A 16,205-nucleotide genomic window follows, 5' to 3' on the forward strand; every position below is an offset into this window, starting at 1 on the left:
TACCGAAAGGCCATTTTAAGCCAAATCTGCCATACTGTGTCCAGGTGGTTTTCCCACAGGCATATCTAGCTCAATCCTTATAGTGTGCCTGTGTACAGTCATCCTTGTTTGTAATTTACAATACATGTTCCTCTAGGGTACCTTGTGCATTGTATCATGTATACCACACTAGAAGATGTACCGTACATGAAAAGAAATCCATGATCTTCTAGTCCTGATGTGTTGGGTATGTGGACCATTTGGTAAAATGTGGGTCCAGGTCCATTTTTTATTTTTCTTCAACAGGGGGATGTGCCCGTCTGGTTATGATGTGAGGACACTTCTGACAAGGAGATTTCTTAAGTTGGGTTGTTTTGTTTTTTTTTTTCCTTCAAAGAAACACTCAGCTACAACAGGGGTCGTGAACCTATTGCTCGCGAGCCAGATGTGGCTCTTGATTGCTGGATCTGGCTCGCAAACAAATCCGTAGACACAAAAAATGTATTTTCCAGTTTGTAAGATGCACTTTTTCCCCCAAAACTGGGGGAAAAATGTGGGCGAGTCTTACAAACTGCATATGCCTTACTGGGGCAGCAGTGGTGGTGCAGGGTCAGCAATACTGCAAGCTCATGGGGTGTTGCAGCGGTGGGCGACATTGATCTGTTGTTTGCTTTGAATGTCCCACAGTTGACGAGATTGACTTCAAGAAAATGGCCGCAGAGGTGGCACATGCGCAGATCGGACTCAGACGCAATGGACTTCAAGAAAATTGCATCTGTCTGCGCACGCGCCTTGGCCATGTTCTTGAAGTCTATTTCGTCAACTGCGGAAGATTCAAAGCAGCCCACCGGCAGATCAATGGCGCCCGCTACCGTGACACCCCATAAGACTGCAGCAGTACCGCCAACCCTCGGCACACTGATCCTCTTGAGCCTCGACACCCCCTCCTCCGTACCCACAGCATCGCCTACCCTGCCTCCTGGGACCTTCTGAGCCGTTCCACCACTGCCGCTCCCCCCTGGTGAGTTTGGCTCTCACGGAACTACATTTTAAAATAATTAGCGTTCATGGCTTTCAGCCAAAAATGTTCCCAACACCTGTTCTGCAATCTGGAATATGGGTTGAAGATCGGAGCAAAAATCCTTAGGATGCTCATGTGGGAAGGGGGGGGGGGGTTGTATGTGACCACAAGAGGCACCCGGTTATCCTCACTAAAAGCCAGGTAGTTGCTTCTTGGGATCCTTGAAGCTCTGTGGATCTGTTAATCATCAACGGTGGATGGCATCCTTGTAGGTATGTATTCTTCAGTAATCACAGGAGGAGTTTTCTATCACTGAAAAGTTCCAAATCTGCCTCACAGACGGTCTCTAGATGATGGATGTTCCATCTCAGATATGTTCGATGTTCTGTGGGTTTATGGTAAATATCTGCAAGGTGTTATAGGAGGCATATAATAGTGTCGAGAAAATGTATTTGGGACTTTGAGATAGAGAGTGACCTTGATTGGTTGGAACTTGAAGTTATCGTGGAAGGTCAGCAGATTATCTGCTAATAATCTGGAAAGAATCAATGAAGTGGAAGTATACTTTTGGTGTAACCGCACAAGATGGAGAATAATCCTGATAAATTATAGGCCTGGATCTGTGGCCAGATTTTATTTTTTTTTTAAAAGGAATTATATATTTCAATGCACCAATCCCATCCTCATGAGTAATGTTTAAGTAAAGAGACTACATCCATGGTGGCCAACATTGTGCCCTCTGGTAGCGGACCCAGACCTGACAATTTGTGGAGAACGTCTGATGTACTGGATATAAAAGTGGGTGAGCACCTCACCAAGTGTTTCAGAACGTTCTCCACCCAGCCTGAGATCATCTCAGTTAGTATCCCAATACCAGAAATGATGGGTTTCCCTGGATAGTCGCCTTTACGTGTTTTGGGTAACATGTAGAAGGTACCTGTTTGGCAATAGTCTCTACTGGACCCAATAGCAGACAATGAGGTAGAATTGGGTCCAGTAGAGACTATGAGGTAGAGTAGAACCCAGTGGAGAAGATGAGGTAAAGTCGAACCTATTGATGAGGTGTTTGTTCCTCTGTATTTTGTGGTGGGATCTTCTTATTGAAGAGGAGTGTAGTATTTTTTTTATCCAAGTGTTGTCCATGAGCTTCCAGGATGTACTCTAACATTCATATTACTACAGCTCCTCCTTGGTGTTAGGTTTCAATATTTTTTCCTTGATATATCACTACAAAATTGAGCCATATCCAGTTTATTTTAGGACAAAATGTTTGTCCCTTTGATAGAACATTGAATGCTACCAAGCTTGGTTCATATGACGATGGGGCTCATAACAGAAGACCATGTATTCAAAATTATGGTGGAAATTGGGCTACATGGAAAACTGTTTTCCTTCATAGTCAGTTGAGGTTTTTTTTCTCTTCTTGAAATCTATTGGAAAAAATCATGTAATGTCTCCTTGATGGATGAGACATGAACCAGGTCCTTTTATTCTGTCTTGTAGAGAATCTCATTTTGTAGGGTTCTCTTGTGATAATAGATCTATTGAAACGTTTCTGTGAAATACGTAATTACTTACCGGTAATGTGTTTTTTCTGAACTCATGACGGCACCACGAATGTAAGGGTGCAGTCATGGGTGCTGGAAAAATACGTAATTACTTACCGGTAATGTGTTTTTTCTGAACCCATGACGGCACCCTTACATTCGTGGTGCCGTCATGGGTGCTGGAAAAAAAGGAGTTGTAGGTAAAAGGAGTTGGTAGCCTTATCATGAGGCCTTTAGAGATTAAAAATGGAACCAACCACCAGGTGTTTGCGCTATAGGCTAGAAGCAGTGCCAGAATGTCGGAAGGATGTAGATTAAAAAGAGGACCAATCACCAACATTTTTCTATATGAGGTAAAGGCAGTGCTATACTGGCACTAAGATGCTGAATCCAGGCATACCTGTTATAGAAAGATCCGATGTGTGGTTGATTGATATCTCTTTAAATCAAAGTTGCAGAAATGCCCTGCACTTTGACTGGTGCAACATGGACGGGTCTTTGTGGTTCAGGTCTTAGAGTTTATTCCTCCTCCTGGCATGCCCCCTTTTCTTTAAATATTGCGCCGCTACTGCTGTTGGCAGTGCATGCACATTGCCAAGTTTTCATTAAAATCGCACCGGCGCATGCTCATGCGCGTACCACGATCTCCAGCGCTATTCTATTGAACACTACAGTGAAGACCATGAAAAGCATTAGTATGCTCGCAGGTTTTTTTTTTTTTTGTTTTTTTAAACACATCTGCGCATGTGCCAATGCTGCTCGGCCTTGATCACAGTGTGGTCAATAAAAAGCCAGCGATCGCACACGCACACACTCCGACGCAATTTTAATGAAGAACTGAGTACTGTGGCAGCGTGCACGTGCCGCCAAAAGCAGCAATGGAGGTACGATATTCAAATAAAGAAAAGTGGGCGAGCCAGGATGCCGCCAGGAGGAGGAGGAGTAAACGTGAAGACCCGACCTACAAAGGCCCACCCTTGTTGCACCAGTCAAAGTGCAGGGCATTTCTGCAACTTTGATTATAAGATATGTAAATCAACCAATCGCCACGTCTTCCCGCCTCCGCCTATACAGCACCGCCTGCACCCGGCACCTTCCCGCTTGCACCCGGCATCTTATACAGCAAAATCCTGCTGGTTGGTTCTCTTTAAAACTCCAAGGCTTAATTGCAGAATAATCCTTTAGAATTGACATAATTTATGCACAGTCTTAAGCATCAGGGCAGGACTATGTGGGTTGTGTCCGCTTATTCCTCCTCCTGCCTTGCCGCCTCATTTAAAATTTTGCACCGAAGCCACCATTGCAGTTGGCGGTGCATGAGCACCGCTATTGTGACAATGTCTTTAATAAAAATGCAGCCGGAATCTGCACATGCGTGTACTGCGATATCCAGCATCATTTTACTGAGGACACTAGAGATGACTGAGCGGCAGTGGCACATGCGCTGATGGCTAAAAAAAAATAAAAAAAAAAATTCAATCTGCGCATGCGCAACTGCTCATATTAGTCTTCCCTAAAATGCTGCCGGAGATCACAGTACATACATGCGCCGATTCCAGCTTCGTTTTATTGAAGTCAGAGTTACAATTGCAATGCGCATGAAGACGGCGTTACAACGGCAATGCGCATGCGCTGCCAACAGCGATAACGACGATGGTGATGCGAAATTTAAAGAAAAAGGAGCCTAAGCAGAAGGAGGGATGATTACAGAGGACCCGACCCAGTCTCGCCCCGATGCTCAACCCTGTGCACAGATTATGTCATTTCTGAAGGTTTGAGCAAGGATTATTCCGCAATCCAACCTCGGATTTCTTATGTAAAGATATCATTTTAATCAGCATCCTAGCGCCATTATGGCACTGCCTCTAGTTTATAGGAAAAAAAAAAAAACCTACTGGTTGGTTCCCTTTAAGTCTTCTTTTTGCATCTGGATAGAACGATAGATCAGAAAAACCTACTGAAGATATTGGCACAGCAGCGACATCTGTGCTCGGGACATTGGGGCATCTTCCATTCTTATGATGTACAATACAACAATTAGGCCCCTTTCACCTTACGTTCAGTGGTCCCATTGGGGCATCCGTCCGAACCGCCCCTCCCCCACCCTGCAAAACATGTTTCGGATGCATGCGCCGACAGGGCCATTGACTGTAATGGAGCAGACTAAGTTAGCGTGTGCTCTGTTTTGTACCATTTTCGTGCATATACGTTTTCTGCAGACGGACACCCGAACGTAGTCTACTACATTCGGGTGTCCGCCTGCAAAAAAAGTATATATGCAAAAATGGTACAAAACAGCACACGCTAACGTAGTGTGCTCCATTATAGTCAATGGCCCATTCGGTGCACTCGTCCAAAACACGTTTGGTGGGATGGTGGAGGGGCGGTCCGGACGGATGCCCCGACGGGACCACTGAACGTAAGGCAAAACGCAGTGTGAAAGTAGCCTTAGGCTGTGCGCACAGTGTTTGACGCTGCGTTTTTGGCCACAAAAACGCAAAAAAACGCACCCGCGGCAAAAAGGCATGCATTTACCGCGTTTTGATGCGTTTTTTCCAAAGCATTGCATGGGTGAAAAATGCAGTAAAAGGCAGGAAAGAATTGACATGTCCATTATTATTTTTTTTTTAGCTCAAAAACGCAGCTAAAATAAAAGTTGTGTGCAGACACCAAAACTAAAAAGTCATAGACTTTGCTGGGGAAGCAAAATTATGCGGTTTTCAGCCCAAAACCGCCGTGAAAAACACCGCAAATAACGCCTAGTGCACACACAGCCTTATACGGTTAGAAAAAGCGAGGTAAAATACGCATCACTCCTTGAATACTTTTGTATTTTTGGGGCATACCCATCACGGGAAGGGAAATCCTAAAGTCTAGGGAATGGGGAGATGGTGACCCCTGACCGAACCTACTGCTGGTCCCTGCGGTCCCTCACCACTCTCTAGATAGGGTCCTCACCTATGCACCGAGCCGGATACCTGACCCTAGTTGTCCCTAAATAGGGAACAAACGGGATTTTTTTCAAGCAAGTCTACAAATAATCCTGGTGTTAGATCGAGTCCTTTTGTCAAAGTGTAACATCCTTAGCTTGATTTCCCGGATTTTTCTGGGATTTTCTCCCCTGCAGGCCTGACAATAACGGCTGTAAGACGGGATCTTGGCACGGAGCACACGAGGCCGGGGCGTGGCGAGAGCGCCTTTAAGTCAACCGGAGCAGACAAAGCCAGACAGCCCTGTGGAAATATGACACTTGGTAAAAATCCACCACCCATCATCACCACTCCCTTCACATGGATTACTACTTTTTTTTTTTTTTTCCTCTTGGCTTAAAGTCTCTGTTTGCAAAATATTTCGTCTACAAAAGAAGTCTCTTCAGAACCGCGGCACATACAGCACATTCATCAGCGGATCAAATACACAGCAAGAAATCCAGTAAATACTCTGTGTAGTCTAACATGGATTGTGCACAAGGATAAAGCGCTTGATAGAAGGGACACAAAAAACATTAGATTGCCCCATAGCAGAGATCATACATGGGAGAACGCCATAGTAAGTGTTAAATTACCCTGCAGCACCTCCGCTGGGGAAATTAGGTACTACACACTATCCAGTCTATACTTCAGAGCTGCATTTATAATGCAGATAGACATCCTTGGAAGTAGGTGTGTATCCAAGATTAAGATTGTTACCTTACATCTACCACTAGGGAATGACACCAAAGTCTGTTGAACCCCACTAACTAAATGGATCCATAGGAGAGTTGTCATTTTACTGTTGCACTATTTTTTGGGGGTTGCTTTCGTCATAGAACTCTGGATTTGTTGTTGATGCAGCCAGAAAACATGCAAACTGGTCATGCTGGGAGAGTTCAGCTCTAGAGGATACATAGCAGGTACCTTTGTATTAATGCAGGATAAGGTATCTATTCTGCTGGTGCAGTCAGTATCCATTAAGTGAGTGCAGCTCTGGAGTATAATACAGGAGGTAAATAAAGGTTCAGTAATGTAATGTATTTATACAATGACTGCACCAGCAGAATAGTGAGTGCAGCTCTGGAGTATAATATAGGAGGTAAATAAGGTTCAGTAATGTAATGTATTTATACAATGACCACCAGCAGAATAGGGAGTGCAGCTCTGGAGTATAATACAAGAGGTAAATAAGGTTCAGTAATGTAAAGTACACAATGACTGCACCAGCAGAATAGGGAGTGCAGCTCTGGAGGAGAATACAAAAGGGAAATAAGGTTCAGTAATGTATACAATGACTGCACCAGCAGAATAGTGAGTGCAGCTCTGGAGTATAATACAGGAGGTAACTCAGGATAAGTAATGTATACAATGACTGCACCAGCAGAATAGTGAGTGCAGCTCTGGAGTATAATACAGGAGGTAACTCAGGATAAGTAATGTACACAGTGACTGCACCAGCAGAATAGTGAGTGCAGCTCTGGAGTATAATACAGGAGGTAACTCAGGATAAGTAATGTACACAGTGACTGCACCAGCAGAATAGTGAGTGCACCTCTGGAGTATAATACAGGAATAAGTCAGGATAAGTAATGTACACTGTGACTGCACCAGCAGAATAGTGAGTGCAGCTCTGGAATATAATACAGGAGGTAACTCAGGATAAGTAATGTACACAGTGACTGCACCAGCAGAATAGTGAGTGCAGCTCTGGAGTATAATACAGGAGGTAACTCAGGATAAGTAATGTACACAGTGACTGCACCAGCAGAATAGTGAGTGCAGCTGAGCAATTGTCAATCATCGCAAGATGAGTAAAGAAAGGTATTTACAAAGATTTTATTTCTTTCTACGACACCATTCACAAAATGCAATTCTATAAAAACAGCTGTATTTTCCTCCTGAATGCCATTTTACAATACTTGTACTTAATACTCCATCCACTAGGTGGTGCTTTACAATAGACAACACCTAACAAAATGAAATATGCGTAAGGAACAAAAAAAAAACAACAAAAAAACAACAACTGCCTTCCAGCACACCATGTGGTTGGAAATAAGTGTCCGATTTAACTTCATGCTCCTGAATAGTCATAGAAATTCTCAGCAACTACAAACATCGCGCACCCCCACTCCAAATAAAAGCAACTCCATTAAAAGGGAACAGATCGCCGAGACCGATGTGACTCCACTACAGCAATTACTTTTCAGTTATTTTGTTTTGCAAAACACAAACCCCGTCCAAGTTTCTGGCTTGGCTCAGGATTTTGTGCTTTGGGCATAACCAGTTCTAGCTAAAAACTTTTTCCCTTGTAGTTGGAAGTCGCAAGCCTGGGCAGCTCAGCCGCGCTACAGCTCCTGGGTCCAATGGAAATCATAGCACGTATGTGAAGAACGCAGGAGCCAAAACCTGTCAGGTCGGGGGCTGCATCTGCTTTTATTGTTGTCCAAGCTGTAAATGGAAAATTTGGCACAACAAATTCCATCTGAACCAGGGAGCCGAGCGCTGCCAAGATCCAACAGCAGCCGTCCTGATGCCGACTCTCCATCACTAACTAGATAATTTATGTTGCCAGCACATCAGAGACATTAATAAAAAAATTAAAAAAATATATATTTTATATATAATTTCTTTTTAATTATAGAGATTACATTAATTATATCTAATATAATTAAAAAATACATTACAAATTACAAATATATTAAAAATTACATTATATTTTATATTTATTTTCTATAATATATATATATATATATATATATATATATATATATATATATATATATATATATATATATATATATATATATATATATATATATATATATATATATATATTTTTAATGATATTATATATGCTATTACATATTAGATATGATATATCTAATATAAAAAAATTATTATATTTTTAAATATAATTTAATATATTTTAATTATATTAATTATATTAGATATATTAGATATAATATAATTTAATATATATTTTTTTAATGATATTATATTAGCTATATTATAGCTAATATATGTATCATATCTAATATAATATAATTAAAAAAAATAAATTATATTATATATTTTATATAATATATAAAATATATAATATATATTATATTTTTTTAAATTATATTAGATAGATATTATATTATAGCTAATATATCTATTACATCCAATATAATATCTAATATAATCTAAAAAAAATTTGATTATTTATAATATATAACAATATCTAATATAATTAAAAAAATATATATGTTATAAATTAGATATTATATTAGATATATACACAATATAGATTAGATATCTCTAGCTATATACACATACATAAATGTGTGCATGTATGTATATTGGTTTAATTTATTATCAATATCGACAAAATAATGAGAATTAAACTAGCATTCTCTATTGGTACGAGTTATATGGCCGTGAACATTTACATAGGCAGAGCAGATTTTGGTGAGACGGGCAAATCTAACGAAAGATACTGGGGGTGGGGAAGGTTTTTTTTTTCCTGGTTGGGAAAAACAAAATCTGATCATGGAAGATGAAGAATTCCTGCTCTTTTGTCTCCAAGTTGCAAATTTTGAGGACCAGCAGCATGGAGGACAATCAAGATTAGATAGATAGATAGATAGATAGATAGATAGATATAATTAAAAAAAATATAAAAATATATAATATATAATGTTCAGCTGCATCCCCCTCCACCCCCTTTACTGCCCTCCATTTATGCAACAAAAGGGTTTCCAAATATAAAGGGGATTTCTAAATAGTTCTTGAAAAGGGGGAAGTCCACATATGCCTGGAAGTGGTAGAGGAAAATGTAAAAAAAAAAAAAAAAAAAAAACACATTTTTTTCCCCTCAAAGTTTCATGGACTCAAGTGCCATTTAATTAAAAAAAAAAACAAAAAAAAAAAACACTGGCCAAAGAACCATAGAAAAAAAAAAAATTATGTATTGGAATGGAACAAATTTATATTCTCAGTTTCTCATTTGTGTTAGTTAGGCTTTCCCATCTATAGAATAAGTCATCTATAAACAGAACTGAGGGCGTCCGAAACCCAATATGCCCACCAAGCCGCTATTTTCAGCTCCAGGTGATGTAAACCGGGAACGTTCACTGTATAGCTGCTGCTGCCCAGGACTACAGCTCCGCTCCGATACAACTGAAAATGCTTATTAAATATACACATTGTGAAGGTGAGCAAATTAAATTTCCCACCCCTGGTCTAGATCATTCTTTTCGCCCCTAGAAACAAGGTTTTAATTAATCTCAACAAGGAACTTACCCAATCCTATAATGCCCAATGTCTCCCCCCTAATTCGAGCCGCTCCGGACGCAACTTCTCTAATCTGCTCCACGCTCTGGACCCTCGTGCCTTCTCGTAACGCCTGGTGCAGCCACGTGGTTCTCCTGTACAAGTTCAAAATGTGGCACATGGTTGAGTCCGCCGTCTCTTCTACGGACGCTGCTGGCACGTTGCACACCGCTATACCTGGATAAACAGTCAAAGGATAGCAAGATATCAGGAGGTTGTACCACATATTCCAGCAGTAGAGTGACTATTAATTCTTAGACATCAGTGGCCCAAAAAATGTTGACTGGGCTGCCTAACCGATGTGTTACAACCACCACAGAACAAGACGGGTGTGTCCTGTGTGGTGGATAAGGCTTTCCATGGGGTTTCCATCTTCGTGATATCCTTGGCACCACTGGATGGACCTCTCAAAAGGAAATCTACATACGAGCGGTCACTTCACCGAGTGCGCTGACCAGGAAGTCAAGGACACCAGTTGGTAACCAAGAACCTATAAGATGTATTGAGTCTTAAGACTTGGCATTAATTACTATATAAACTTGTGTATAAGCAGTCTTTTTATTTTGAAAAAGCCCCCTTCAGCTAATACGGAAGTCGGACCCCCACTCTAGTAGAGGACGCCCTTTTCCCCCCCCTCCACTAAAACGGGGCGGGGGGGGGGGGGCATGTAGCTGCGTCTTATAATATGGATAAAGGTTGCCAGGCAGCAGAATGGGGGTGGGGGTTTCAGGACGAAGGGTCGGAGATACTGTGGCTTGGGGATATCACAGCTTAGGAGAATCAGTGGTACTGGGGGCTCAGGGGTATAGCAGCAGGCAGCGACCACCACTGAGCCTGCTGGCGGGCTGCGAACTCCGTTGAGCTTACCAGCAGATGTCGTTCTAGACTTCAAGAAAATGGCGGTGGATTGAGAACTCTCAATCTACGCACGTTCAACTTCCACAGCCATTTTCTTCAAGTCTATCGCGTCAACTGCCGGCGGCGGACTCAACAGAGCCCACCAGGAGGCTGAATGGCGCCCGCCGCGATGTCCCTGAGCCCGCAGTATTGACAACTCTACTGAGCCTTGACACCTCCGAGTCTGAAGTATTTCAGACCTTCTGCCCAGTGACCCTCCTGAGCCGCGGACACCACTGTCCTCAAAGCTCACAGCATCGCCAACCCAGTCTCCTGAGCCACTGTACCACCACGCTAATATAAGACGCTAGGATTATAAGACGGGCCATCATTTCTCCTTTAAAAATTTTTCCCAATTTTCCCGTTCTAAATTTGGGGTGCGTCTTATAATCCTAGCCTTATACTTGAGTCAATAAGTTTTCCCAGTTTTTTTGAGGAAAAATTAGGGGTCTCTGCTTATACAGTACAAGGCTTTTGTGCGTTTTTGGCTACTGGAAGACCCTCACCGGTGCCTCAAAGAAGCCTAATTTTAAAGGTTTATTTTCCACTGACAACCCTTTCATGAAAAACGTATATGTCTGGTGACTGATGGTCACAGCACTGCCGAAGCCAGATTACTTTTCGGTGAATATCAAAATGAAAGTATACCTAGATCTCCAGCCGATTTGATGTCGATGTTGTCAAACCCGCTGCCGATTCGGACTATTATTCGTAGCGCCTTGAACTTCTCCAAGTCCTCCCTCGTTAAAGTGATCGTGTGATACATCAAGGCGCCCACTGCCTCGTTTAGTACCTGAAAAGAAAAAGCCAAAATTTTCAGCACTCAATTAAACCCAATAAAAGTATGAAACCTACCAAGTGTTACCCAAATAACAGTGCTGAAGGGTCCACATAATACCCTCTAAGGTTGTGAGGGCCCAAAGAGCAAACATCGATGCCTTCTCCTGGCTCTATAGGTTTTGGTCATGCAGAGAAGAGATTCCTTATGTGTGGCCTAGTTCTAGAAGAGAAAGGGTAGATGAGGCCACACTCGCCCGACCAGCCACACTCGCCCGACCAGCCACACTCGTCCGACCAGCCACACTCGCCCGACCAGCCTCGCCCCTGGTGCTCATCTTATATAAAAGGTTACAGAATATTATCCAGGAACAATTAAAACTGTATTTGGGGCACATTTTAGGATCCATATTATGGAGCTCTAAATTAGGTCAAGTGGACAACGTAGATTTCATTGTTGAAGCAGTCACAGACCCTACAATCATGGCTGACTGACATACCCAGCACCAGAGCATGGTAGTGCCCGCTCATCATTAGTTACCAGTACTGAGCACCCGAGCATGGTAGTGCCCGCTCATCACTAGTTACCAGTACTGAGCACCTGAGCATGGTAGTGCCCGCTCATCATTAGTTACCAGTACTGAGCACCCGAGCATGGTAGTGCCCGCTCATCACTAGTTACCAGTACTGAGCACCCGAGCATGGTAGTGCCCGCTCATCACTAGTTACCAGTACTGAGCACCTGAGCATGGTAGTGCCCGCTCATCACTAGTTACCAGTACTGAGCACCCGAGCATGGTAGTGCTCGCTCATCACTAGTTACGAGTACTGAGCACCTGAGCATGGTAGTGCTCACTCATCACTAGATACCAGTGCTGAGCACCCGAGCATGGTAGTGCCCGCTCATCAGTAATCCAGATCACTTGTCTCACAGTCTATAATCATCAGGCAGCAGTGACAACTCGACCCACTCAAAGCAAGATGTCAGATCAGGAGCATTTCTATTTCTGCCTCTTCCCTCCCATCTCTTGAGCACCGTTAAGTTAACAGGTCTTCAAAAATGTGTGATGTTCATTAATAAGTGAGGAGCTGGTGACAGATCAGGGTCCCCCGAGCCTTGGATCAGGTTATAAGTATCAGTGACTCCTGCACAGATTCTTAATGGAAGCAGTAACCTTGGAGACTCATTTTTTGTTTGTTTTACACTTTTTCATCTTTAAACCTTTTTTCTGTGTACAGTATATGACATTCGTGTGGGGTGTTAAAGTGATCTACATGGGAGTGGTGATAACTACCCAAAGCTCACATCAACATGGGGAGAACATACAATTTTTGCACCAATGTCACTTTCGCCCTGGCTGATGGCCCAATCCCATCTCTAAAGTAGCAAGGGACTTCTGTATGTGTCGCGGGCGGAGGGGACGCGCTCACCACGCTCGGGTCCGGGGCTTCTGCTGCTGCTCGAGCGGTGGACCGGACCCGGGGACTCTAGCAGCGCTCCTCACCCGTGAGTGAAAAGGGATAGTTTGGTTGGAGATTGTTCGTGACGCCACCCACGGGATGTGGTGATGATGGCACCACCGCTGCTGGTGACGGGGATCCCGGGAGAGATGGTAGGGTGCAGCTGAGATGATGTCCCCTCCGTGGGTATTGGTTGGTGATCCCGGGGCCCGGTGGTGTAACGGGGGAGGCCGAATGGCTGGGGTGCAGGGACTGTGCGGCGCGATGCCAGACGGCACTAGTGTACTCAGACAATCACTGACAGAGTCGTAGATAAACCAAAACGGCTGGATGGACGGGTCCCGCAGCCGGCTGCAATGTTTGTGCTCTCCCTGGACAGCTGATGTCTGTCTTTCCCTGCACCTGATAGAATGTTCTTGACTCCTGTGGTTGCCCACCGGTAGTCCGCTCCGCGGCGTATAGGTGCCGTGGGAGCACGTGTTGCCCGCAGGAGCTGGCCCTTGGATCTCTAGCCTGTGGCAGTGGCTGTATATCCTCTCTGGGTGGACGGTTGCCTTCAAATCGGGACTTGGTTGTTAGGAAAACCCTGGGGTTCCTGTCACACTCGGATTTGACTATTGACGGCGGCTCCAAGCCTGGTCGGGGTCCGATGGCCCTGCTTGTGTGCTTAGCTTCACTCAGTTCCCCGGTCCGGTACCGGCGGGCCGACGCCCGACCCCGGTCCTTACGGCTCTGCGGAGTTCCACCAACTCCTGCAGACGGCCACCACCGTCTGCCAACCTTGCTGTCAGTGCCTGGGCTCCAACCCAGACACTCGCAGTACGTGACCTCTCACTTTCACCTCCAAACTCTATCTCACTGCTTTTCCCGCCTCCAGGCCTGTGAACTCATCAGTGGGTGGGGCCAACCGCCTGGCTCCGCCCCACCTGATGTGAACATCAGGCCCTGGAGGGAAGCAACAAGGCTTTTTGTCTGACTGGTGTAACTGCCTAGGGTGGGGGTGTGTATGTTGGTATGTATGTGACTACCTGGCTAGTCCAGGGCGTCACATATGTACACAATGACTGCACCAGCAGAATAGTGAGTGCAGCTCTGGAGTATAATACAGGAGGTAACTCAGGATCTGTAATGTATGTACACAGTGACTGCACCAGCAGAATAGTGTGTACATACATAACTGATCCGGAGTTACCTCCTGTATTATACTCCAGAGCTGCACTCACTATTCTGCAGGTGCAATCACTGAGTGCAGTTCTGGAGTATAATACATGAGGTAACTCAGGATCAGTACAGGATCAGTAATGTAATGTGTGTACATAGTGACTGCAGCAGCAGAATAGTGAGTGCAGCTCTGGAGTATAAAATACAGGATGTAACTCAGGATCAGTAATGTATTTACACAGTGACTGCAGCCAGCAGCGGTGTATTCTGAATATTCTTTATCTTGTACCACACTCCAGAGCTGCTGGTGAAGATACTGACAAAATGTATTTTTTTATTATTTTTTTTAAATTCCAGAGCTGCATTCACAGTTCTGATTGCTTTCCTTCTATTCAGTCAACACATCCCACCCACCCCCTAAGGCTTGGTTCCATTGTATACTAAATGCAGAGTAAATAGTTTCTTCTACGACAGGTCTGGTGTAATGAAAACACTTCCCAGAAAGCTAGAATATGCGAGTAGTTCTCCTATATACAACATTGCAATACGTATTTTCACGTCACTTGTGCTCCGATTTTAGCACAATGATTAGGGGGTCCTGTCCGCTGTCTGAATGACCTGGGGGGGGGAGGGAGGCAGTGTCTTAAAGGGAATCTTTTAGAGGTTTTTGCAGAAAAATGCAGAGACTGCTCCTGATTCCAGCAGTGTGTCACTTACTGAGCCGCTTAGTGTAGCTTTGATAAAAATCACTGTTTAAGCAGCAGTAGCTCATCATCATTACAGGACTACTTTGTGTGCTGCAGGTAGTCCAGCATATTCACGAGTTTGAATGAATTTTAGGGGTTTTCTCTAGGGTCTAAACAAGTTTAGGGGTCTAGTGTTAGAAACAGTCTTATGGCCTGCGGTCCAAAGAAAGAAAAAAAAAAAAAAATAAACACTAATCATTTGGCATTGGTCAATAATCCATATTAGAGAGCCGCAGTCTGGGTGGGAGTGGGGGATATAATTTAGAGTGTGGTTATCAAGGGGGGGGGGGGGGGGGGATAGTCGATGCATTTAAGAGCATCATGGCCTGGAGGGATCAGTCCATCTTTGAGTGTTACGATATGAGGAGGTGCAGGGGATATCTATTTTTGCATATCCTGGTCTGAGGGTGGGAGGGGGGGGGGGCTGGGTCTGCAGTCTGGAAGGGGATCACAGTCCATTTTAGACAGCTGCAGGTTAGGCTTTTGTTTGTTTTTTTTTTTTTGGGGGGGGGGGCAATATTTGAGCATTGCAGTCCGAGGGGGGCCAATGCATTCTAAAGTGCCACAGTCCGAGGGGGGCCAATGCATTCTAAAGGGCCGCAGTCCAAGGGGGGCCAATGCATTCTAAAGGGCCGCAGTCCGAGGGGGGGGGGCCCATGCATTCTAAAGGGCCGCAGTCCGAGGGGGGGGCCAATGCATTCTAAAGTGCCACAGTCCGAGGGGGGAAATGCATTCTAAATTGCCGCAGTCCGAGGGGGGCCAATGCATTCTAAAGTGCCACAGTCGAGGGGGGCCAGTGCATTCTAAAGGGCCGCAGTCCGAAGGGGGGCCAATGCATTCTAAACGGCCGCAGTCCGAGGGGGGCCAATGCATTCTAAAGGGCCGCAGTCCGAGGGGGGCCAATGCATTCTAAAGGGCCGCAGTCCGAGGGGGGCCAATGCATTCTAAAGGGCTGCAGTCCGAGGGGGGCCAATGCATTCTAAAGGGCCTCAGTCCGAGGGGGGCCAATGCAGTCTAAAGGGCTGCAGTCCGAGGGGGGCCAATGCAGTCTAAAGGGCTGCAGTCCGAGGGGGGCCAATGCATTCTAAAGTGCTGTTGTGTGGGAGGGGGATCACAATCATTTTAGAGCATTGTGGTCCAGTGGGGGGTGAGGGAGGTGCTAAATCGATGTTTGGAGTGTCTTGGTCTGGGGTAAAATGGAGTTTGGAGTTAAATCTAGTTTTCCCACTACCAATTATAAACTGTAGTTCTTGCACCAATATTTAAGGCGACAGCTTTACACTGGTCCTCCACTTGCTCGCTGGCAGGCCAGGTAAGTGGACCCTTACAG

The 16,205-nt window shown here is 44.5% G+C and overlaps 1 protein-coding gene across 9 annotated transcripts in view; it reads right to left on the bottom strand.

Moving 5' to 3' along the window:
• The window catches only part of CTBP1 (C-terminal binding protein 1), a 676,340-nt gene that overhangs the window by 30,429 nt on the left and 629,706 nt on the right, over positions 1–16,205 (bottom strand). For all 9 annotated transcript variants that reach the window (XM_075346797.1, XM_075346799.1, XM_075346798.1 and 6 more), the window contains 2 exons: positions 11,379–11,523; positions 9,804–10,010 (listed from right to left, as the gene is read on the bottom strand). In XM_075346797.1, coding sequence (XP_075202912.1) covers positions 9,804–10,010; positions 11,379–11,523 — 352 coding nt within the window. The remainder of the gene's footprint in view (positions 1–9,803; positions 10,011–11,378; positions 11,524–16,205) is intronic.

Source organism: Anomaloglossus baeobatrachus, chromosome 1, assembly GCF_048569485.1.
Source record: "Anomaloglossus baeobatrachus isolate aAnoBae1 chromosome 1, aAnoBae1.hap1, whole genome shotgun sequence".
Lineage (NCBI taxonomy): Eukaryota > Metazoa > Chordata > Amphibia > Anura > Aromobatidae > Anomaloglossus > Anomaloglossus baeobatrachus.